This window comes from Clupea harengus, chromosome 4 (genome assembly GCF_900700415.2).
Source record: "Clupea harengus chromosome 4, Ch_v2.0.2, whole genome shotgun sequence".
NCBI lineage: Eukaryota > Metazoa > Chordata > Actinopteri > Clupeiformes > Clupeidae > Clupea > Clupea harengus.
The window spans coordinates 16929950-16955905 of record NC_045155.1 but is presented as its reverse complement, the minus strand read 5'-3'; the positions used below and the strand labels follow the sequence as shown (position 1 = coordinate 16955905).

Genomic DNA, 25956 nt, shown 5'->3' with positions numbered 1-25956 from the left:
GTGAACGCAGCCTAAGAAGGCCTACATTACCAGAATTCAACATGACTTAAAAATAGTTAAGCGTCTGAAACTGGGATGCCCATTCCAATCCTCACATTCTCCTTCTTGAATAAGGCATCCCTTTCTGGTATGACTCTGCTACGACACTGATGTGATGAGAGGCGCCTTCCAAAGGTTTAAAGGGGCTCTTCACACACAAACACCCCCAATGCGCAACACATGAATGAACAGTTTATCAATACCACTGTACCAAAATGTTTTGCTTTATTTGTTTAGAGGAGAACTAATCCAGAATGATAGGGGAATGAGCACTACATTTGTGACACCACCTCCAGCTGGATCAACAGATTCAAACAAAAATAATCAATATAGAGGAATAATAATAATCATTATTATAATACATTAATCAATACAACGTGTGGAGTTCTGTGATGAGGACAGACACCCAAACGCCAAGGGGTCATTGTCATGAAAACCACCAGCACTAACTCAACCACCAATAGCAGAAGTGGGAACAACATTTCATTTAAATAAGTTTTATCAAAGCTTTGAATCATCATAAAACACCTCTAAAACCTCAGTTAAACTGATTATGTTTTATTTTTATATCTATTTTTTCTTGTTTTTATACTTTTTGCTAAGTTTTTTTTCCTTTTTTTTTTTTTGCGCAACAGAGTTGAGGGTGGCTGAAGAGAAAAGGATGAGGGTCCTTGGCTGGGCTTTGTGATTGTATGTTTGAGTGTCCGAGCCGGTTCAGGGACACAGATGAACTGCTAATGTTTTCATTTCATACTGAGAGGCTGAAGTTGAGGGTTGTGGGTGAGGTGCGCACGTGTGTGTGTGTGCAGGTGTGTGTGCATGTGTGTGTGTGTGTGTGTGTGTGTGTGTGTGTGTGTGTGCGTACGCGACCTGATTTTTCTATGTGTGAGAGGCTCCTAATTGTGTATCTAACTGTCCGTGTAAAAAGGAGTGTGCCTAAAAAGTGTGCGTGTTTGTGTTTGTGAGAGTCCAGGTATCTGTGGTGTTTTTGTGTGTGTGAGGGTCCAGGTATCTGTGGTGTTTGTGTGTGTGAGAGTCCAGGTATCTGTGGTGTTTGTGTGTGTGAGAGTCCAGGTATCTGTGGTGTTTGTGTGTGTGAGAGTCCAGGTATCTGTGGTTTGTGTGTGTGTGTGAGAGTCCAGGTATCTGTGGTGTTTGTGTGTGTGAGAGTCCAGGTATCTGTGGTTTGTGTGTGTGTGTGTGTGTGTGTGTGTGTGTGTGTGTGTGTGTGTGTGTGTGTGTGTGTGTGTGTGTGTGTGCATGGACATATAAGCATAAAGAACAGGTGAACAGATCAGGTGAATGAGAGGGAGTGTGCGTGTAGGTGTGTGTAGGTGTGTGTGTGTGTGTGTAGGTGTGTGTGTGTGTGTGTAGGTGTGTGTGTGTGTGTGTAGGTGTGTGTGTGTGTGTGTGTGTGTGTGTGTGTGTGTAAGGCACGACGATCTCAGTCTCTCAAATCCATGCTGGATCCAAACAGTGCCACCAGCTGCTCCTCATAGTGAGAAATGTTCCTCTTCATGATCTCCTTGCAGGGGCCAAGCAACCGCTCAAATGCCTGAATATCCATTACTGCAAAACATACACAAACATGGGTCAGATTTGATCTGGTGTTCACTGGCAGAACGATGACCGAATTGGTTTACTGCTAGTTCTAGTTTCTCTGAGATGAATGGGGTCACGCAGGAACCATACCCAAGCACTTGACTTCTCCCACGGCGTATGCAGAGGCGGCGCGGGGCTTGTTGGTAACTAGTGCCAGCTCTCCAAAGTACTGGCCCCTGCTGCAGCGTGTGACCTCCACCTCAGCATTGTCATGCTGGGCTGCCTTCGTCTGAGGAAGGGGTTAGGTGTTAGAGGAGTCATTTTCAATTTCAAAATCAATCCTTGGAAGACATAAATGCCTGCCTTAGAGGAGAGGTTTCCCAGAGTCTAAAGCTAATATAGGCAATCAGTGTGGGTGAGAAAGAGAGAGACTTACTTTACTCTTTATCATGATCTTCACCTCCCCAGATTCAACAATGTAGAAGCACTCTGCCTTATCACCCTGAGAAATGGAGCGCACAGTCATTTACAACAAAACCAGAGCAACACTATTACAGAGCAGTGATACAGGGGTACTGTTAGGGTGTATTGCCTAAGGCTACTTCACATTATAGATTGGACAGAACACTTTCACCAACAAGCCTCATCCACAAGGGGGCACCAGCTGGCATAGGTACGCTAGGTATAAGGCATGGGTAGGCTTAATAAAGAGTGATGTGATTGAAAAATAAATTGTGACATGCGCTTTCAACTACTTACAGAAGTCATTAATGTGCCAGGGCACTCATTCTTCATTTTTGTGGAAGGTAGGTGCAAGATGATGCCCTCTGTGTGTGTGTGTGATTTTTGAGGAGTGTGAAGACACACTAACCTGCTTGATCATTCTCTCGCCATCCTGAAAAGTCCTGGCGCCTAAAACATCCACAATCTTCATGCGCTCAGACAGCTAAGACAGAGGGGCAGAGAAGTGAAGCGTTACTTTAGCGGTCGGAGGGACAGACAGGCAGAGAGGTGAGGGGGGCTCTTTTGGACATCTCTGAACTACGATGACTAGTCACCTCAAGAGACTTCAGCAGTGGCACTGAATCCACAAACACTTCATACATCCTCCTCTTCTTGGCGTTGGCCTTCAAGATGAGCCTGCGGAATGTTGCCCGGTCCTGAGACAGAAACGCAGATCATGTAAAGATATGATAGAGGGGAAAAGCGAGATGAATGAATGCACATGTATAACCAGAAATTCAAGATGGTCCACTGGAACTGCTCGTGACCCAGCTGATCGTGAGATGGGCCCCACACATCACACAATTTACTCACCATGCCCCAGAGAGCACCCTCCTCTTTGGCGACGATGGTGGCGGCACGCGGGGTGTTGTACATGAGTGCCAGCTCCCCAAAACTGCCCTTGTTGTCATACTGCCCCACACAGCAGCCAGCGCCATCTTTCTGAACCACTATGTCGAAGATGCCCCTGCAGAAACAGAGCAGAAGAGACAGGCGAGGGTTACATTCAGACGAGGGTTACATTCATACACAGGAAGAGAGTGGGCGGACCCACTCTGTAGCGCTTGAAAGGAGAGCAGTCAAACTGGATTGGGGGCCATTTCCTGTTGGGCCTCTCATCGACTGCGGAAGAAGGGCAAGAGGGTCTTGTTGGTGATGCAAAGCAACGGAAGAAACACGGTACTCATCTGGGAGCTATGCCCTAACAATTATTTTAGCTCACTTTGAATGCCCTTAACATGTAGTGATTTAAGTACAGCAGACTTTAGTAAGTGTTCTGATTCACTGAGCTCTTTAAGGGGTGCACATTTTTAGATTACCCAACCAATTCTAATCCAGACAATACGGTTACTTCTCTCCTGCTTCTCTCGTGTGTGCCGAGATGTCGCAGGTTTGTGACGTCAATGTTAGCATACGTTATTACGCGGCCATTAGTTGATTGAAGGTCATGGAGCCGATAATACAATGTTGTGTTTCTTTAGATAATAACTAGTCATATAAAGGGAAAGGATGCTTAAGAAATAAAGTAATTTGATGTAAAAATGTGATGCCAATTGAAGGCTAAAGCCAACTCCTATGACTGGTACGCATTTCGAACTCTCAATTACCCCCTTTGTTAGATCATGCCAGATGTAACCATGTCATCTGTCAGATCACACGCCGATGTTCCCACTGTGCTTGCTGCTCAAATGGTTTATCACAGGGCCAGGCACATCTGGGTCACAGACTGAGGGAACTGTGATATGCATGGCTTCTCTGTTCCGTAATCCACTCTGGGGAACAGCATCTGCTCTGTGACTGCCCTTAATGGACAAGTCAATTACACCTAATAGCACTGCAACACAGCAGGCAATGTCCATTCAACCAGCAGGTCTGCTCTATTCACTTTTGTTGGGAGCTAAGCAGAGTAGAACAGACGCTCCTTCATCTTGAGCCTTTAACAGACGCACGCACCTTTCTATGACATAGAAATTGTCACCATCATCCCCCTGGTCGATGACATGCTCATCGGGCTGCACCCGCAGTTCAAACATGGCATCCAACACTTCTGAGAACTGCTCCTGTTAAGAAAATAGGAATCACAAACAACTCTGAGCCAGGAGAGCGAGAGATTGTGGATAAGTAGTGTGTATATTGTATGCATGCTTTTTTTGTAAGCGCTGTGTGTAAGAGAGAGAACACTGCATGTGTGTGCGTGTGTGTGTGTGTGCGCGTACCTGCTCAAGTGTTTTGAAGAGCAGGATATCTCTGCAGGCCTCTTGTAGGCGGCAGCGTTGTTCGTCTGTCTTTGGGTGAACCACCCGTGGCTCTGTGTCCTCCTCCTCATCATCAGGGTTAAAGGCTTCCGCACACACTGCAGCCAGAATAGACAGTTACAGACACACACACACAACCACACAGAGCAAGGGTCTCATCACACACAGACAAGTACACAGATCTAGCTCCAGCCACTGATGCAGAGTAGGTCTGCTTTTGTTTGCTTGAAAAAATTAAATACAAATAAAATGGAGATAATAGCATTTCCCACTTCATTCATTTCTGCTGCATCTGCGAATGTGGCAGTGCTTCAATAGTGGTACTGTAACGCAACATGAAAGAGTTTCCCCGCGGAGTTTACACTGTCCCGTCTATGTTTTCACCCACATCTACACGTTTTTGAAGCTCTTGCTAGGAATGTCAGTGCACTCTCAGCAGTTTGTGTCAACAACACTCTGTTCAAGATTCATTCAAGAATGAAAGATCTTCCCAATCTCAAACACAACCAATGTCTAAAATTAAACTTTTTTTCATTCATCTATTTAATACAACACCTGTGTGAAGGAGTCAAAGGGGAAGAAGAAAGGGTGAACAATAATTGCTGTGTCTAACAAGTAATCAATGACTCAAATGCTTCACCACATCACTGGAACTGGCTTAAGACTCTGGGCGACCCAGACACACAAAGGTTATTTGTGGTCACATCCCACATCTCCCTAATGGTGCCATGTTCATGTGATCATGTAACAGATGGGCTTCATCAGCTGAGTGGACCAGGAGGTCAGGATTTGGAGGGTTAGCTTTAGCATCAGGTAGTCCTATTCCAGAAGCAATTTGGTGGCCAAAAGATGGTGCCTCCATAAACTCTAACTGAAAAGTGAGCAATTTTTCTGATTAAATAAAGGAATCACAAAACACATTTCTTTTGGTAATCCTTATACTGCTTTTTGTCGCAAATGTTAGATGTTTTTTTCAATATTAGAAGAGACGTTTTCTCTGCTACTGAGTTTAGTATAGGTCTCCTCACATGTGCATGTTGACAACATAGTTTACTTCTTTATTTCAGGATAGGGATGAAGGACACTGGCTGCTGAGATTTGTGTCAGGGCTAACGCTTTTGGCCCATATTATGATATTAGCCTTATATACAGGCTAAATGGGAAATACCAAAAACACCACCATTAAATGGAGTCACGTTGTGTAATATAGGCCTATAGGTAGGTGGTTAGGGTTAGATTCACTTTAGCTTATTTATGTGAAAGTTGAACATCCTCCTTCATTACCACCTTAATGCTATTATTGTTTTGTTCTTTACAATTCAAATAAGTCTTGATTTGAAATGCATAACAATTTCTAATGTTTTCTAATTGCTGCATGTGTAAGACCTCAGCAAAAACTCATGCTTTTTGTGGGCTATAAAAAAAAGTAGTAGTAGTGGACAGTGTTATTGGAGGAGAAATTCTGTCCTTTAACAGTTCACATGCCGGCATGCTCCTCTGTTAATTGCACTCTACTGGTAAGCTGTTTTCTTGTGAGTTGGCTTGATTTAATGAGCTTATCAGATGGATAACATGCTGCAAACCTTACGTATTGGGCATACAAAACAGCTTATACTTTAATTACTTATAGTTTTGTCCTGCACAATGTGACAAGTACATTAGCAAACCACAAATAAAGTTGTGCTGCATCAAGTCAACAATGTTCATTACTGAATGGTTTTGTGATTGACATTGCAGGCGGTTTTCAAGTAGGGAACATCCACCAATCCGCACAGATGACACTATATTTGAATGCCTGCCCGCCATCTGTTATGTGGTGCCTAGTTGGCTTTTCGTGTAAATGGTGCCAGAAGTGAGCAGCCATTGGATGACATTTTTAAAGATGTCAGCGGTCATTTTAGTACTTCCTGGACTGAAGTAGCTAGCATAGCCTTTGCCACTGAAATGAATGAGGGTGGTACTTCCTTACTCTCTCCAGGTCTATATATTACCTCCATGGTGTGGACAGAAGTAAAAGTCTGCAGTAGCTGCCTGTAGCCTCCCAGACTGACCAGAAGAGGGCAGTCATACGCAATGACACTACCATGCACAAGCCATGATCCCATCACCCGCACAGTGCTGCAATGTCAGTGCAGTTTAGGCTGTCAAAGTAATTTCTAAAAAGAAAATGTTTCTGCGAAAATGTAAGTTCAGACCATGTGGTAGCGCGTCCCCAAACAAGTTCAAGGTTTGGTACCACAATGTCTCAAACACTAGCCTGTCAAACCCTTACACATAAACACACACACACACACACTGAGGATATTTAAAACTCTGCAGTAGAGCAGGGAGAAGCCTGTGATCAAACACAGCTTGCCTGGTAAAAATGTCACTGCAGGGTTTCCCTGCCCTCTGCTCTACATCAGGGCTGCAGTAAGCCGCAGGGACAGGGGAAGAGGCCCCAGGAAACTGGACCAGATGACCAGAGGAAGAGGCTGTGGAGAAGGAGCTAAAGAGAGGACTACAAGAAGAGGGGGAGCGGACAGGGAAAGGGAACTAGTGAGAGGGTCAGGCAACCATATCTAAACATCTTATTTACAAAATTCCTATTGCGACAGACACGGTTTCTAAAACTGGCCATATAGCCAACACATGATCAGTTCAACTAATTAATGCGAGGTCTCTGTACCGCCACTTAATGATGCTGGACATTTGACTTAAATCCTCAATACTTTCGCCAAACCATTTGGTTCGGTGAATAAATCCAATCAGAAAAACGCAACAACAACAAATGTGCTGAACACATAGGCCAACTCGGAGAAGACATTCAAGTAAGTAGAAAGCCAACGTCAAAAGTAAGAACTCGTACACAGTTACTTTTGAATGACTATTCTAAAACCAAATCTCTCAAATTCCTCTCTTGGTCCTAAAGGGTGTGGCCATCTCAGCATTCAGTGTTTTCACACCTGCACTCTTCAGTCCGGTCAAATCGGACCTTAGTTAGTTTCCCCAGGTGTGGATACACTAATCGCACTCCGGGGTGGGGGCAAAACAAAGACACCGAGTCCCTTAAATGGAGGTGTCTCCGTCGGGTCCCTCACAAACCCTGGAGCAATTTGTTTCGTGGTAGGAACGTGATCCGATATTAGTAGCAGTGAGTAGTAGCTAGCCGAAGAATGGACAGAGAAAGTGTGAAGCAGTATTTTCAAGACGTTTCCTCTAAGTGCACTGTATATTGCCCAGATAATTACTAAAGTTAAAAGCAAATGGCAACTCCGCCGTTGCTCCCCTGTTAAATTGCAAAGCAATGTTTCTTACAGAAATACGCACTAGTCCAACACAGGTCCTTCTTCCAGTATTTACGATCTCTGGTTTAACATGTTGATGGTTAGCATGCCGTTGTACATGCTCAATGTTAGCTCCCTTGTTCTGCTCAGACGTCTGAAGGCAGCATGTCTTCTTTGCAAAGTATGAAGCAGTGTAGTATTTTCAAGACGTTTCCAGGAAGTTCTCCTCATCAACTGATTGGGACCAGCGCAAACGAGTTCTAGGTGTAAAAACGCTTTAAGGGCGATTAGTTTGCTGGGGTTAATGCAGTTTTCCCAGGAGCGGACCCTGGCACAGGTTCTGAGACCACCTGGAGGAGGCCGTCTGAGTCTGCTTGCAATCAAACACATGCACTTCAATTGCAATCACTATATGATGCCACTTCTATGTTAAATGTGAAATCACGAATTGAAATGCAATTTTCTAAAACAGTAACAATCTTAAACATAGTGAGGGTGTATGCGTGTAAGCTCTGCGAGAAAAGCTGCCAATTCATCTTAATATAATACAATTATATAATAGAGCTCAGACTAGCTTAACGGACCAAGTGTGAAAACAGCCTAAATATCAGCAGTTTATTCTACTCTGTGTTTGGGTCATCTCAGGTTGAGTGGTGACTGGTGGAAACAGCAGATTCTCACAGTAGTGTGAAACACCATCGGTTTCTACTTGCAAGCTTAACTAAACCACCACCTATGCTTCTGTGACTAAAGTGCACCAACGAATCTTGGTGATTCCATTCTGACTACACTTCAAGAGAAATGAAGACTGAAAACCACTCAAAAATGAGTGTCTTCTGTAAATGAATGAAGGTAAAGATTTGGGTCACTGTGAGGCCATCAGTTCATCCTGAGTGGTTTTTGTTCACTGATCCCTCATCAGATTAACAGACCTGTTGTTCTGGTCCATAATACTTCAGGCCTCTCACATTACACTGCTGCCCAGATCACTTACCTCTAATTAACAGGCCAACACACACACACACTTCTTTCTTGTGGATGACTGCTATGAACTAGGTAAAACAACAGAGTGACATCACCTCCAACTCGTATGGAGTTTTGTATGTCCAACACGTTACGGTCATACAGCCATAAACTACGTCATTTACATGTAAAACCAGTTTAGGAATATGTTGCATTTCATTATGCACGCACACACTACATTCCATGAATTTAAAGGTTATGCGCACACACACGCACACGCAATATTGTCTAGCTACAGAGTAGATATTCAATGCTGAAACTGAAAGCCCATTTTGTTAAAAAATTAGCCTGTGTATATTCAAAATCAGCGTGGATTAAACAACCATATCCTGAATTTAAGAGGACACACTATGCACCATTTAATAACCATAGCCAACAAATGTCAAGGGACACCAGACATGCTACAATTCAGTAGGCTAGTGAAAGCCTGAACAGAGCTGCTTACAGCTGCCCGTTCCAAACTGTTCCACCCAATCTCTTCTCTTATGCTTATGATACATTTTGCGTGCCATTCTATTTACCCCTAATGTAAACTAATGCAAACATTGATGGAAAGTTCTGCTATTACCAATACTTTAAATGCTGGATCTCCATTTTTATCCACTATCAATCTTGTATGTATCATTTATGTACATCTTGTATGAATCCCCCCCCCCACACACACACACACTTATGAGCTGGGTTCTGCTAAAGGTTTTTTTGCTGTTAAAAGAGAGTTTTCCCTTGCCACTGTCGCCTTAGAGGTTGGTCTAGGAGGTTCAGTAAAGCTTGAGACAGTTTCACTTGTTACTGACGCTATATAAATATAACTGAATTGAAACTAGTTTGTGGGCAGGTCATGTAATGTCATGTCAATGTGTAATGAGTATTTTCGCATGTAGCCTCCTCCAATCATAGACCTAAGACTAAAGCAGTTTGGACTCTACATCAGTGGAGTTTTATAGAGACAAAGACAAGGTTAACCAACTCAGAAGGGCAAAGTGACCACACACATACACAACTACCACAACACGCATACATGAGCACACAGACACACACATGGTAATTACTGCAACAAACATTACGAGAAAATGACACAGAGAAGAGCAGAGCCTTTATCACAGATCTCTCTCACGCCCACAGATCACATGATCAGAGTACTGACGTCAAACACTACTCACCCGACACTCTTCGGTTATATCTGCTGGGAGGAGGGGCTGCAAAGAGGGACAGAGAGAGAGAGAGAGAGAGAGACAAATTAATTTATTATGGTCATGGTATTGAAAATAAAAAAAACAGTCCAACTGAGTGCAACACACACACAGAACATTTCTAAAATCCACACCACTCTGTTGCTAATGCGTGGGTGTTCTGTCCAATGGGTACAACCAAGGTTCACAGCCTGGCTAGCAGGGCTGCAAGCCAGCTGTGTGTGTGTGTGTGTGTGTGTGTGTGTACACAGGGTGAGTGTGTGTGTGTGTGCACACACACACACATGTGCTTCTAGACAAGGCTACGATGCATTAACATGGCTGTGTCAAAACCGATGCCCTGGGCGCACACCTCTCTTCCCCTCCCTCTCCAGCTCTCCTTCTTGTTCCCTTCGCACTCTATTACTAGGCTGTTAGAATCCATTATGTCCAATGTGTGAGTGCGAAGCGTGCACACACAGACACAAGCACGCACATCTCTGACACACCTGTGGCCTTCACCTGCAACAGTTTTATATCTCTACAGTAGACTTTGACTCTTACACCTTTGCAATACATTGCCAGGTGGCCAACACACAGTAGAGTTATGGTTGGTTATTCATTGTATGGACAATATATTACAACACACAGGTACTCCAATTAGGCAGCAACGGGTGGGAGAATTAAAAGAGATCTATTTGTGCTAAGCTGATCCAGATGAATTTAAAAAGATCTAAATACATCCATACATAATGAGGAGGGCTACAAGAAAATCTAAAATAAATCAAATGAGTATGAGAAATGAGAATGGGAAAAGAGGAAATGAAAATCTATAAAATGAAGAGTATAAAAAAAAGAAAGATGATTTATGATTTCTCTAGAGACTCAAAGAGCACACACATGGTCATATCAACTCCCATATCATGCATTGACCTAAGTGTCAAATAAAGTATTTCAACACATGTAATTTAAGTCAGGAATTAATTAACAACAAATTAATTCAACAAACCTATGTAACCAAATGAAAATGGTAGCAGCACCACCTTTTCAAAATGTTAAAAATGAACACGGTTTACAAACTGATTTACAAATTAATCTATACATCCAAGACATACAAATACACCATTACAGTTACATTAAAATGCTTGCATGTATCAAAAACGGCAAGGAAATGATTGGTGACCAAAGGTGGCATAAGGGGCTCTGAGTGTGTGTGTGCCTTTGGAGTGAGGCGCAGCACTTCACTCTGCCATCACGTGTGGGGAATATCTGGAGCCTCAAGTTGCCATGACTACAAAATACAAGGGAGAACTCCTCATCACCATAACAACATAGCCCCTACAAAAGTGCTCCCCCAACACCCACTCAAGCACTCATGACAGAGGGATGGATAAAATGATTGGGAGGACAGGGGACAAAACGAAAAGAATACATGCAAGATTAAATAAAACACGACCGGCAAAACAGTTGAGAGATTACATGAAATCATAAGAGACTACTGATTCTTCAGGCAATGTTATTTTGCTCCACCACAACCATCTGACGCTAATTGAAGTGTGTGCCTATGTGTGTCTGCAAAAATATGTTGTTGTGTTATGCTAGCTCAACAAGTGGCCGACCTTCATACAATCCCCGCAGAGTCCAGTAGCAGGGTTCAGGCTGAGGCGCTGCCCTTAGAGCTGTCGAGTGTCTGTTTAGGTGGAGCACTACAAAAGTGTAAGGAGACCCATTGATGTCGCCAAACTGAACATACTGAAATAGCTTACCCACACCCAGAGTTTGATGTAAAAATACAACAAAAAAATCGTAGCGAGAAAATGAGAAATGTTATTTGCTAGACAAGCTCCAGACATTGGGTCACGATTGTTTGTTTAAGGAAACATATCATCTAAGGGATGGGTCATTTTAGATTTTATAATTGTTGTTTAGATTTTAGATAGTCTGAAGAGAGACTGAATTTTAGGACAATTATGTGTGAAAAGGCTTTTTCTTATTACCTATTTCTAGAAACGCACAATTGCATTAGCATTCCGATTACGTTAAGTAATCGGCTAAAGAACAGAACATTTTTGTAACTGATCTTTCTGGACCAACTTAATTGTTCACAAACAAAATTAATTACTTTTCTAAATGAAATGAAGTTCCAGAGCTTTATTTGACATTCTTTTCTAATACTGAAATCAACACAAAGTGCACCAGCGAATAAGAACTTATTTGACAATGTTTCTCTATCTAAACTATTTTGGGATGTCATGCGAATGCAGCAACACCCTTTGTCTGGTAGGGAAACGTTGTTAAACAAGGAAATATTAGCACTGAATTTTAAAATGTGTCATGTGCTTAACACCAATATTACACACGCTGTAGCCTAGTTAACTGTGCTGAAAAAAGCGACCGTTCTGCAAGTGTCTTTTCAAAAAGTCCACATCTCTGCACTAGTGCTGCAACTAATGGCTATGTTGATAGTCGACTACTCGGATTATGAATCGCAATTAGGGGTGGGAATTGGCAAAAATGTGACGATTCGATAGTATTGCGATATTTGGGCCACGATTCAATATTATTGCGATTCTTAACATATTGCGATACAGCAAATATTGCGATTCGATTCTGCGATTTATTGCGATTCATGTCCCCCATATTATTCAGAAGGCATTACAAAAAATGAGGAAAATAAGACTGCTCAACTCACTTCAAATGTCACATTTAATTCTGTGTACAACATTATCTTCTACACATTAAAAACAAGTGCAAAAACAAAAAATCCTGATTTTGCGTGAGCTTTTCCAAAATGTTGTGATGAAAGTTGCTGTGTTTTCTAGGTGTTTGTTGATGAAATTGCGGGAGCAAATGAAAGTTGCGATAAAAAGTTCAGAATTTCCCTCTTTGTAATTATAAATGAGTTATTTGTTGAAAAATAAGTAATTAATAAACAAACATTCATTAAAGCCCAAAACCATTGTCATCTTAATAACCTTACCAACATGCCAAACAAAAGATTACCAGGACTACAAAAATGTAGCAAAATAGGCTTTACTTATCCACAACGAAGTGCACCACGGACGTGCGGTCAGGCCAGGGAGTGAAAGTAAAAAAAAATTAAAAATAATATGATAAAATACATTTATATTTCTCTACTGATCTGTGCTATAAATGTAATATCTGCATGATTCCAATCATTTTGAGCATTTGATATAATCAAATCATTGAATTTGCGCATGTCCTGTTCAAACAGAAAGGAGACATTGAGATGGTGAGGCAGCGACGAGCTGTGCCTCATCTCAGATTGCGCAATCCCTCACAAACTGGGTTGAGCGCATGCGTAGAACCTATTTAGTCTTGCTGATCTGACATAAAACCACAGTGAAAAGACACAGAGGGGAGACAAACAGTACCTCTGCTTCAATGAATCCCATCGAGAGCCCAACGGTCGGGTTTATGCTTGTTCTGCCGTTGCTTTTCTTCTACACTTACATTGGACCTTGACCGCGAAAATGGAAGATTCTATAGCTAAGCTTAAACATTTCTCAAAACTGGACTTTCAAACAAAACGTAAAGTGATCAATAATGGGAGACCAGTGCCGGAGCTAAAAGGTATGCTTCAAACGAAGCTAAAAGGTATGCTTCTCACCCCTCATTCGCTAACATTACATTGATTTAAACCGTGTACAACCGGTTGTGATGGTGAAGCCATTTTCATTTGAATTTGCTGTTGAATGCACGACAACAAAGCACCGCAACAAGCGCCACCTTGTGGATGTAATATGCAAATGTAATATTATCAGAGAACTGAGAAAAACAATGGAGAAAACCCGAAGTAAAACACATAATTATATAATTAAATATTGCAATACTTTGCGCTACTGTATCGATATAATTGCGTGCGCAAAATATCGCGATACTGAACAGAATCGATTTTTCCCCCACCACTAATCGCAATATTACTTAACAGCTCTTAAGCTTAATTGTTTTTTATTAGCTTTTAAATGTAGCTTGAGGTCGTTTAGGGCATATGGTATCTAAGAATGAGGAAAATAAAGATGAGAACTCAAAAATATGTCTTTTAATGAATGGTTAAGACTCTTTCAGTGAGGGCAGTTGCTTCCCAGGTAGTACAATTCTGCTTCCTTTGAAGAAAGCCATACAGTACATGGTAGTATTACGTGATCCAACAAGCCAATAACTCGCTCCAATTAATTTGAATACAACCCACATGGGGCTGCACGCATAGAAACCAGTTGTGCATCTTTCGCAATTTATTTATTTATTTAAAAAGTTTTAAATTCTCCGTTGTTCTCTAAACTTGTGCCTTCTACCTCCAGCCATAAACGACGCCATGACAACTATTCATTGTTTAAGCAGCAAATTTCTAAATAGCAAATCCCAACCCTAGGTTTAACATTGTTAAGTTAGGGCACATTTGGAAAGTGAACAAGATCGTTGTGAATTAACAGGTTATTATATTCTAAACTGTATATGCAATGTCATTAACAATTCCTTGATCAGGAGAAAATGTATTTCAAAATATAAAAATGTTACAGCTCATAGCGTTAGGTAACTTAGCTTTTAACATTAGCTATGCTAGTTAGCTAACTAACTAACTTAACGAGACTAGTCTTCATCATCCAGAGAGCCAACGTGCCACCTCTTCAGACGCTCATAACTGATGTGCTCCAATGCCAGGCAAGATCAACTTAAGAATTTAGAATGAAAGAGTGAAATGCTGCCATACTTTGAGGTCTTTGGTCGTGAGGGTGTTACCATTGTTATTGTTCACTCCAGTGAAGTAATGTAGCTTACATGTCTGAGCATTTCAAGTCAGCACAAAAAACACATGCGGTGATGTCACCAACTATGACTATTAAATTCGTTGCCAACTAATTTGGTCATCGATTTTAGTCGACTACGTTGATTATTTGTTGCACCCCTACTCTGCAAAACATGATTCCAGAGCTTAATAGTAAGTTTGGCAGTCAAGTATATCAGTCGATCACTGATATTTGAATTTGTACAATAACAATGGAAAACGGAGCAGAGGGTTGTGGCAATTATGGAATTCCAGACAATAATCCCAAATAACTGTTTTTACGGTGCTCCAAACAGAAGACACCACAAAAGGTGGGACGGTGTGTTCACATTTCAATGGCCCTACGATAATATTCCGTGGAGGTGGCTTGTGATTTTTTATTAACTGTTAATAATGTTTAACATATGAATATACAAACATATCTGTATAACAGTGTTGAGGTGCCGTTAATAACTTGAAAAAACAGACATAAAAGCTAAAAGCTTTGATGGATCCCCACATAATTTCAGGGAATGTTAGTCCAACTTGGTATGCGCAAGTCATTACTTGGGATGAGAATGAATACATGCCACACAAAACATCAGATTGATCTAGATGCAATTTCTTGATATCTGACGGGAAATTTGATCACAATGTGTGACATTTGACCTATTTGACAAATTTGTACAAGACCCAAGCCATGCTGCAGTATCATGTCAGGCCTTGTCTCAACACTGACAGCATTTGCTCTTATCTGCACACACAGGGGCAAATGTGTGAAGGGCGTGAGTACGAGGATGCATGGTGACTCCCCAGCCTTACTGATATGAGTACACATGGAGGAGAGGAGCCCAGGAGAAGGTGCAGGGCCCATGTCATTCATCTAAACTTCAACACAGTTGCAGAATGCAAGCTTGTTCTTGTGCTTACATACACACACAAATGTTTCGTTGTGCTCACACTAGCAGCATTGGGGAACTGTACGTCACCCTATGCATGTCCCACACACAAAATATTATGTCACAGAAGTGTGCTAGAATGCTACTGGTCATGTGCCCGACTTACAGCCTTTAACAAGGCCAGCTCGAGTCTCTGAGGCTTTGCCTAAAACAGTAACTGAAGGACAGGACCCATATTCACAGGGCTGATTTGGGATCTACAGCGCTGTTTTATGAATGAAGCTAAAGATGTAAATGGAGCTGCTACTGAGTGGAGGCTGAAGTCCATCGTGTCACAAGTTATACAATCAGAAGATAAAGTCCGGCTTCGTGGAGTGAATAGGGTACAGGAATGCACCACTTTACTGTTCACACAAACAGTAAATGCACATCTGCAGCACCATTCAGGTCACACAAAACATTACTGGCTCAGTTCATTGACAATATTTTGCTCTCCCCTCTGCTCTTCTCCTCTATCTATTACAATATTGTATGATCTTGCCTTTTCCCTCCAAAACACACTGGATTTCTCTCTGCCCCCTTATCCATCACTCCGAATGCCCTCACTCAGGGTTTCCTTCCCTCCCCCTCTGGCGCTCTCCTTCTTTGGCAGACGCAAGCCCATAAAAGGCAGTGGCCCTGTCCTTCTGTAAGCTGGTGCAGTTAACCCTCTGCAGTCTGATTACGCAAAGAACTCTCAACCTTCTGCCATTCACATTCTGCATGTATGAGTATGTGTGTACATATCTAGGGGACCTGAAATTCATAGGAATCACAATGTTAAGATCCCAAAATGTCTTCTTTACAATGAGGCTTTTTCTTTTTATTAAATACCCTGAGAATGCTAGTGGGAGAGTCCTTAAGCAAGTCTGTATCTTACTTGCTGCTACTAATCAACCCAACCTCTACAGCTTTGACCCCAAATTGCCCAGCTCACATACATTGGGGCTTCTGTAATATGTGTGAGATATGTGGAAGAAATACGAGGTTGAATGGAAGGAAGGAGTGAGTCAGTGTGAGAGAGAGAGTATAAACTAAATGTTTGACACACACATCTATATGGTCTGCTGTTCAGGTCATGGTTATCTGCTCGGCTGTGAAGAATCAAGGTTGGCCCTGTCAGCCTAATCTGTTTTGACGAGTGGAGGCTGCTGAGTCTGAACACTGTGGCAATGAAGGTCAGAGACTAGCCAATCAAAGCTCAAACAGCATGGCCATTCAGCGCCACCATGCTACACAACCCGGCAATCCAGCATTCTGAAACTTTGCTGTTCTCAGAACATCTTGTGCAGCCGAGTGCCGTCACTTCACATATTCACCTACTCACAAACATACCCACCCACACACACACACATAAGGTGTATCCTTGCTGGTCCCCTGACGTTGCCCTACTGTTGTCCCCGTGACCTCCGCCCATAAGCCAACTGCACTAATCGGCTTGGGGGAGAGTACGTCACACAGAAACAAAGACACACACACGCACAGAGGGATATGACCAGGCTACTGCTGACATTTCAACAGGACACAAAGGATTGCTGTAGTGCTGTGATCAAGAGGGAGATGAGATGGTCTGTAACCGAGAAGGCTGTGAGAGAGAAGACAAGATCTTATGAGCCATACAAACTGCCCTGTCCCCCCTCACACCCATACACTGAAGAGTTCTTACTTAGTTCATTAGGACTTAATAAACCCTCCTGACCTCTTTCTACCCTAAATAGGGCTAGGCCGGTCATGAGACAGTGAGTGAGGGATATCCCTCATCTGCTTCCCCATTCTCTACAGGTGTAGATAAGCAGGGAATGGGGAAGTGCAGAAGTTCAGATTAATATCAATACAGAGTGTACACACCTGTCAGAAATAATTTAACACTGGGCTTAACCAACTTTAACCAACCCTTAAAAAAGAATATTACTGGAGCTTCTCACCTGACATTTTCAGATGACAATTTGCAATAGATTAAACATGTTCTACCATGTTCAGTACTTTAGCATTGTTTTAGCATTCAACAGCTTTTGAAGCTTTGTGATTAGGCCATCCTTAAAAATATGTTGGTTTAGGTAGGGAAGTCATTTATTATTAGTTTTACTCCTAAATCACCCCCCCAGTAAAATGTAGCATACAGGACCTATTAGAAGATTATAGTCGTCCTTTAGGTCTTATAGTAGGTCCTTTTTGCTAGTACTAAGACATGGATGTCGTGACGTCTGTGAAATTCCTGCCCGCTTGGTTGCAACACAAAGCTATAGTCGGTTAGGTCGGGCAATTTCATTGAGTCGGTCAGGTTATGGAAAACAAATCATCTTAAGGATGGCCTTAAAGCCTTTCTGTAACACTGTTTGGAGAACTCAGAACTTACTGTTACTATAAATAAATAAGAGTTAGACAACTCTCTCCAACTCACAGGGCACATGCAAACAGTACAGGTTAATCAATTCAGGGTTTGAATGATCTTCGAAATACTCGATGACTACAACCATTTTATTTTGGATAGTCTAACCTTCCACTAAAATTGTCCAACCAAAGACAACACTATTATAGAACCGGTGGGTGTCATCTGACAGAATTGGTTCCTCATACAGTCACAAAGTGAAGAATCCCTGATGCGCACACATTATGTCGGCCACCCCCATAATCATATGATATATTCTAACCTGGATTAAATCCGAACCTTTGTTCCCTGCAATTCCTATGACTACACAACCAACGCACACAGTGGTGGAATTAACAGGTGGTTCATGTGTGGAGCCTCTCATCTGACCACTGGTATAAACACAGAGGCATCATGGCCCCCATGCTTGTACTGTTGAGCCACTGCTTGTTCACACTGCCCAGTTAAAACAAAGCCCTGCATGCCTGAAAGCAGACTGTAAACACTAGTCTTCTGCAAGCTATAACAACCCCCCACAACTTACTCACACATACACAACTACAAGAATCCAGGCCCCCAAAACAGTATAGAAACTGTGTGAGTGTGTGTTTGGGGGAGGGGTGGGAGTTCGAACAGTTTATCTTCCTCCTTTCCTCCATCTGTTCATCCATTAAACCTTCAACATCACACATATCATGTACAATGTACAATGAAACCTGCACTATAAAGTAACTTAAATGTGTGTACTCATCTCACCCTCACAGGGGCAACAATTTTAATAATTTTGGAAGTAGATCATAAGCAGGCCTGAAGGAAGGCAAGGACTATCAGTTTCCATGACAACAATTCAGTTTCTCTCAATGAAAATGTGGTGATTACTTGCAGAAGTCCTCCACTGAAATGTTCATTAGGTGGCACCACAGACAGGCATCTGAACGTTGTGAGTTTTAGTAGCATCAGCCCAAATATTCTGAATGACAGACTGGCCGCCATTCATGTAACTGGCAACTGCAAAGCATGGCAACTGCAAAGCATGGCAACAACGATGAGCTAAAAGGAGGACTTCATACACCAGACTTGCGAATGGTTCAATAGTAACGCGGGTTTACTAGGAGAGCCTGTACAGCTGTATGCCTCCATTGTGGATTGAGATTTTATGCATACGCCAAGAAAAATTGCATGTCTGTAGAGACACTTATCTGACTATGCATCACTCTCAACAGTGGCCGGCGCCTGGGAAATCTCATCCAGAATTTCCAAGACTGCGTTAGCTATCTTTTTTAAGTCCGATTTTTAGCTCTATCGCATTAGATTACTCTCCAAACATCGGCTTGAAACTACTCCTTGTATAACGGCACAACCATCCAACATCAAGCAGAACATCTGTATGTTTTAGGATAATGACAGTATGACAACTGGCATCAAATCCAAAAACAGCACTAGAATGTTAGCCAATTTAGTAAGTCAAACGTTGTTAATACTTTCACGGGCAGGTTCAGGTGATTTGACTTTAAATCTGCAGTAGCTCTGATAGTATCTGGGAGAAGGAACATCAGTTTTCCACTAAACTGCTATTGCAAAATGAACTGTCAAACTCATTAGCGAGGGACGCCGAGGTTTGGTACTTACGCTCGAAGTCAGAGTCAGAGTCGTCGTCCTCCTCGTCGTCCCCGTTGGACTCTGTTTGCATCGGCTCGCCATCAAACATTACTCCCTTCCCACCTGATTTGGCAGGAATACCGGAGCCAGCCCCATCTTGACTCTTTGTTTCCCGCAAACGAGTAAAATACTGCACGGCAAATTCCACCAGGTCCGCTGGCCGCTGGCGGAGCACCTCCACGGTGTAGCCCTGTAGCAACTCCGTCAGGCCGGCTGGAATTTCGATACTCATTTCTGTACTTTGACTGTGTTACCTATAAAGTGATGTTATTTTTTAACTTGACGTGTGTGTGGTTTCTCGTAGAAAAATGTTATGACAACCAGTTATTACTTCTGTGTTAGTCCATGTGGTTGGTTTATTATCCAGCAGTAATGAGATACCTAGCTAGGCTTAGATTTGCAGACACTAGCTAGCAACTTCAGCTAGCGACGTTGTACAGAGCGGTGGAAATACTTCGCAGTCTGAACCAACTCGAACTTTACCTAGCCAATCGAGATACTATAGATCAAGCATAACTGATACAACGTTAACTCCTCGAATATGTTGTAAGTTCACACAAAGGCCAATGCGTGGATGACCACCAGTCAGCGCAAATTGTATGAATAAATTAATTGTTTACGGTGGTTGGATAGCGGTTTCAATGTGTCGAAGTTGCCTAGCTAATTTAGTAACTGCTGTGAAGTTAGCTAGCGAAAGTTACACTGGCATAACAAAATCCAAATATCATTAAGCTAGCTGAATGTGTTCGATAACGTAGCTGGCAAACTACCCAGCTACATGCAAAGAACTTCTTGTACAGCAGGGACCTGTCAAATGACAGAGGCTATTTAGCGTGGTAGGCGAGACACTGACAAAATACAGAAGCTACAGTGGGACTCGGGCCGCGGATTAACGTTACTCAGGGAGATATGAAGACAACAGCGTTTGTTGGGTCAAATCTTAACCTTCACATGCTAGCGTTAGCATAACTTTGTTACATTCAATTGAGTAGCTAGCTAGCTCTTGTTAGCGAAACGCATCAGGTAGCTAGCTACGTCCAAGAGTACCGTGAGATACAATGAAGATTAGCCAAATGACAAAATCTTAATATGATGATATGATGACTAGCCTTGACAATCTCAACCTAAATTCCGTTTACCGTTACCCGTAAAACTAAACTAGTAAAACAATCAAACAGAAAGCTAGTCAAAAATACTGTCGATATCCCCACTTCAACGCCACCGAGTGATCAGTTTGCTTGCAAATAGTTACCTACCTACAGTTAACTAGTTCGCTAGCTAATTCCAGAACTATAGGCAGTAAATTACATTCGAGAGACTTGCAGGCGCACAGTCCCTTGCCTACCACTCTGTAGCCTAATAGCAAGTGAGATCCACTTTCCGTCTCCCTTCCTATTTCCCACTCGTTTCGTTTGCCAATGCGGCGAGCACAGCTGGAGCCAAATACTGTTGTCGCACGTGCTAATAATCGAAATGCAGCTGCCAAAGACAGAAAGTGCAGATTATGTTGTGTTCCTCACAAATGTACAATTAAGCAGCCCGCTAAGCCACCAGCTACGATAAGGAGCCGACAGGATATGGGCCAAGATAGTTGGCTAACTAGCTAGCTAGCTAAGTTCACAGCAGCCTGTCAGATACATGAGGGGTGGGACAACAGTGACAGATAGATACCGTTAGCTAACGTTATCGTTTAGCTCTCCGTTTGCTTACGTGTTCGTTCTAACTTAGCTTAGTAGCTAAATGACAGTTGCCATTAAATTGAACTGAAACTGGACAAAAGTCACTTCCTTGGTTTTTAACCAGTGAGCAATGTAAACTACCAAGCTAGCTAATACGCTAGCTGGCTGTCGAAACCTGAGCGAAAATAATCAACCCGTGCCCGGTGAAATGCAAGCCTCTGCTGAGAAAACGCCGAAGGAAATATCTGTCGGATTTGGACTGTTCCGGTTTCAGATCTGACGTCCCATGCAGCCTTTCTGAATTTAACAAAATAGCCGTGTTAGACTTGTTAAATTCTTGGTACTTCAACGTTAGTCCGTTCCTGCCTCCGTACGAGGCACCCCACTGCTCCACACGAGCTTCTTCAATGGGCGTGGCCACACACTTGATGCGCAAGGGCAGCGGGAAACCCTGACTGACGTATCGAATAACCAATCATGGGGCCAGCTATGTATTAAGACTACACCAACCATTTGTAAAAAATAAAGACTATGTTAGAAGTGCGATAAAGGGAAATAGACCATTCAGAAGGGATTGCCAGTAACGTTCAAAAGTTTAAATCTGTTGAGGTTACACATTTGTTATGAAGACAGGAAACTGAAGAGGAACGCACATTTAATGGCCTACGTGTTGTATTGACTCTACCAATCAGGATACAGACTGATTTACTGGAATCAATTATATAAATACTTCCATTAGGCCACATCGTAAACTCGACTCTAGCCGGTCGAGTGGACAATAGTTGCCTCTGATAGTTTCATTCATTTTGTGAAATACATGTCCTCCAAATAACTTGCTTGAATTTTGTGATTAGGCTCACTGATTGTGTGCCGAGATCATTTTGCTGTCGACGAGTTTGTCGCTGTTCATTTAATCCTCTAACGATGCTTTTCCTAGCAGTTCACCCCAGGAGACTGGTGGGTGGCTCCGGTGCTATAGCCTACGCGGCTAGTTGGTCAGGTTGGTGGCTTGTCTCGGGACAAGTAGCCTACAACCTGCGCTCGGGAATAGTTAGTTGTAGTTACGCTTAATGGCATTGGGAAGTCCTCGTTTCAGACAGACAATCTGCAGTAGAATAGATAGTGAATTATTCCGCTATCCACACCCATCTAAACTACGTTATCAATTCGGCAATAACGAAGAGGCGATTTTAAAGTTGCCCAAGGAGAAACTGAATTGAAAGTAAATTCCCATAATGTCGCGTTTTGCCTGTGCATGATATACCATTAAAATAGCTTATGCATGTTGTGCGAGGCGTATGATGCAATAGGATAATTAAGAAGAAGATTATTATGAAAGACAGCCTTGACAGCGATTAAGAGATTTTTTTCCTCACTGACATTTGGAAAATGTGATTTAAGACTGCCATCTGTTGGCGTAGGACAGCGTGGAGATTTACACGCAGTCTATATCAACTGAATTTGCCGCTAGAAATCCATCCTAACTCAATTGATAAAAGTGCTAGACCACCAGAAATGCCGGAAAAGGTCAAACAGATACGAGGGGACTAGGGTCTACAGCTTTCAAACTACACAGTGAGAGACTGTTTCTTTGTGAAATCATTCAACTTTATACCCATCGAAATACTGTAGATAGTGGCAAAAAATGGCTGTGAATATTTCACTATAAGACAGGAACACAGAATGGGTTAACAGTCATGATTTATTATAAACATGTGTCTAGCAGGTTTACATTTCATCAGATGCACAATACTGTACAATTGTATAATTCATTTATTCAATTTTGGAAATGTTACATTGCATATACATGCATGTATGATCACATGCCTTTAATAGGCCTATTGTCAGTAATATAAAACTACGTGTGTTTCTGATATCAACTGATTGTACCTTGCTAGCACTGCTTCACTCCAGAATCATTTGTAGGAAGTGGTAAGAGGTAAAGGAATTCCTCCCATCTTTGAAAGAACAGAGGGCCATTTGGGATCACAATAAAATGAAGTTATAATATAATGATTATAAAGACAGACACAGAGTTCTGCATCTTGTGTCCAAAATTTGTATTAAAATATAATAATAAAAACCTGCTGTTATCTGGGGAAAATAAAGTTTTTAATGCATTAGTTGCAAACTATTGAACAATTAAAAGTAGTCAGCCATATCGGACTGTCTTAATGCAAATGTTATGGATTTTGTCCACACCATCATTTAAGACATCACCATTAACATCAAGTTTATCTGACCTTTATATTTGTTACAGCACAAGGAACTTAACATATTTTCCTGTGTATAACTAACATTTGAATGACTCTTTCTGGACAGAAAGACCGTGAGAGAGGACTGGTGTTTATGACTCCATGATACCTCTAAGAAATCTCCTTAAAAATGATACTGTCTTGTCCCTGATTAAAAAATAAATAAAATAAAATAATGAAAAATAACCATTGACTGTGAAGACTAATACGTGTAAGTACAATAATAAACACATTCAGCTGGTTTAACACAGTGCCCATACAGTCCCATAGCAAACCATACAGTGTTCTCTGTGCAATACTTAGTACAGAACACACATGCAGCGAGTCAGCCGTGGCCCCACTTTGAGTGCAAAACTTAAACACACTGCAATTCTGTTGTAAGTTGAGCAAATGCAACAATTCACATTGCAGCAGCTATGTCTGTGTTACAACACACTGGTATTGACAAGGCAATTCCCACTGGCCGTTATGTTTTTAACTGTGTCAGAATCTGCTAGCTGCATGGGCTAAGGCTAGTAGTTCAGTTCAGGCTCCATCTACCCCATTTTAACAGAGCTCAATACTCCCTAAGCTCTTAATTCCCTCAGCATAATTTTGGAAACAACCCTGTGTCCCCTAAACCAAATGTGATCAAAATACAACAATCCTGACCTCTATTAAATCACACACATGAACACACATACAGAGACACACATACTACTTATTGTCTCTTAAAATAGATGATTCAGTGTACAAAAGATTACTTTCTATGATTAGTAAGACAAGGCTGACAAGGTAATCGCAGTATAGTAAGGCATGAACATACTTTAGTGGTGATGTGTACAATCAACCTGCCTTTAAAGATAAAGTGCACTATGGATTGAGAAGTAGGAGATGAGACTTCACTGCTGTTAAGTCACGTGTACAATGGAACAATTGAAACCCAAAATAAAAAGAGGGATAACATCCATAGCAGTTGCTATTCTGTCTCTCAAGAATGTCCGGCCATTAGTTATCTTACAACCCTAACAGTCATCCTCAGGACCCTCTCAATAAGCTGTTAAAAAAACAAAGGGTTGAGTGACATGAGTTTAGCAGTCACAGGTCTAAATTTTGAGATGTTAGCCAAGGTCCACAAATATGTGATGGAAAGATGATTGGAGTAAGAGAATACAGGGCTGAGGGAACAGAGACATGCACTATTTAATTACTATTATTAACATCACAGAACTCTTTTTCATTACACTGGTTCTCAGTGATTAATGCATTTTGTCCCCTAGTCTCTTCATGAGTAGTCTGTATTTACATTTCTTTTGTGCAAAAATCTTAATATATACTACAATGAAGATTATTTTACCATGCCATACAGAAAATGTATCACCACACAACAGTATTTAAATGCCAAAGTCAAGGAAAAAAATGTAACAACTGGCATTTCAAGGAATCTTTTTTGCCAGTCATTGGAAATTAAAATACCACAGGAGTATAAAAGCCATCACACATCCTTTAGACTGTGAGGAGTAAATTACCCCTTTTCACATGAGTCTTTCTGTATGTGTGAGTGTGCCTGTCTGGGCTGTGTGCGTGTTGTTGTTTTTAAGCTGGTGTAGAATGACCCTTCCAGAGTCATCTGATTCCTGAATTTCAAAGCCCTTCCCCGGGCCATTTTACCCCTGATCGTAAGGTGTAAGTCTATTGCTGTCATATGATACTGATTTTGTGGCCATTCACATTTCAGGCAGTTAAAAAGAAGACTGAAACCACTATCGTCTGTACCCCTCAGCTGGTGGTGAGAATAGAACAGTTCACAGTCTTGGGAACAGTCATGTGTCAGAGTCAGTCATTACTGAGCAAAACAGTCATGTTTTAACACATCACTCCACTCTTCACTGACACGAAATGGCCAGTGGAAATCCTCTCTGCTGAATTCTGTGCGTATTTATGTGAAAAGTTAACTGTATAACTGTTGATTGTATAATCATTTGTGTGTATGCTTAATGTGTGAGTGATCCTATGGTGCTAGTACATGAGTATTTGTCTTCATATGTTTTTGTAAGTGCATGGGGGTTTACTGCATGTATAAAGCCTACAAACCAAGCAACTGCTGGTCTATCTCTTTGTGTCAGGTAAGATAGCCCATTCTCTTTCTTCATATTGTAGTTACTGTGGAAACTGAATGGGTTGCATGCAGTACTGCCTCTGGACTCTGGGGGCAGCAGCACTACAGAGAACCACCTCAGACAAAAGCAGCTGTAACTGCGGCAACATACAATGGGGAGCGCTGTTCCAGGGGACTCAGCTCTTTATGGTCGCCTCACTAATTACCACGGTAACATGTCAGACATGGCCTGCTGGGCAGTGGTCTTTGAAGCACATCTGAGATACATATACACACACACACACATATGCACACACACACACACACTCAAATCCCTCCCTAATGCTGAGACAAACATATAGCCCCTCGCGTATACATTTGGCCAAAGGTCATACT

The 25956-nt window shown here is 41.9% G+C and overlaps 2 protein-coding genes across 3 annotated transcripts in view; both read right to left on the bottom strand.

The window, feature by feature from the left end:
* Positions 1–1236: 1236 nt before the first annotated feature.
* Positions 1237–21658, bottom strand: prkar2aa (protein kinase, cAMP-dependent, regulatory, type II, alpha A). Its single transcript, XM_012834574.3, has 10 exons — positions 19520–21658; positions 9790–9825; positions 4302–4438; positions 4039–4145; positions 2899–3052; positions 2640–2741; positions 2453–2527; positions 2018–2083; positions 1732–1870; positions 1237–1608 (listed from the first exon to the last, which is right to left on the bottom strand). The coding sequence occupies exons 1-10, from the start codon at positions 19779–19781 to the stop codon at positions 1484–1486; spliced, it is 1203 nt and encodes a 400-aa protein (XP_012690028.1). The 5' UTR covers positions 19782–21658; the 3' UTR covers positions 1237–1483.
* A 1254-nt stretch (positions 21659–22912) lies between these two features.
* The window catches only part of mgll (monoglyceride lipase), a 16189-nt gene continuing 13145 nt past the window's right edge, over positions 22913–25956 (bottom strand). For both annotated transcript variants that reach the window (XM_031566442.2, XM_012834591.3), the window contains one exon: positions 22913–25956. This exon is cut by the window's right edge and continues 273 nt beyond it. The gene's annotated coding sequence lies outside the window, so the exon portion shown is untranslated.

Bases quoted from the DNA above. Each gene is read 5' to 3' on its own strand.
- prkar2aa (XM_012834574.3), bottom strand. From the start codon at position 19,781: ATGAGTATCGAAATTCCAGCCGGCCTGACGGAGTTGCTACAGGGCTAC. The intron at 9,826-19,519 runs GTAAGTACCAAA...CCCTCTTTGCAG, and splicing joins CTCTGACTCTGACTTCGAGC to CCCCTCCTCCCAGCAGATAT. The intron at 2,742-2,898 runs GTGAGTAAATTG...TTTCTGTCTCAG, and splicing joins AGGGTGCTCTCTGGGGCATG to GACCGGGCAACATTCCGCAG.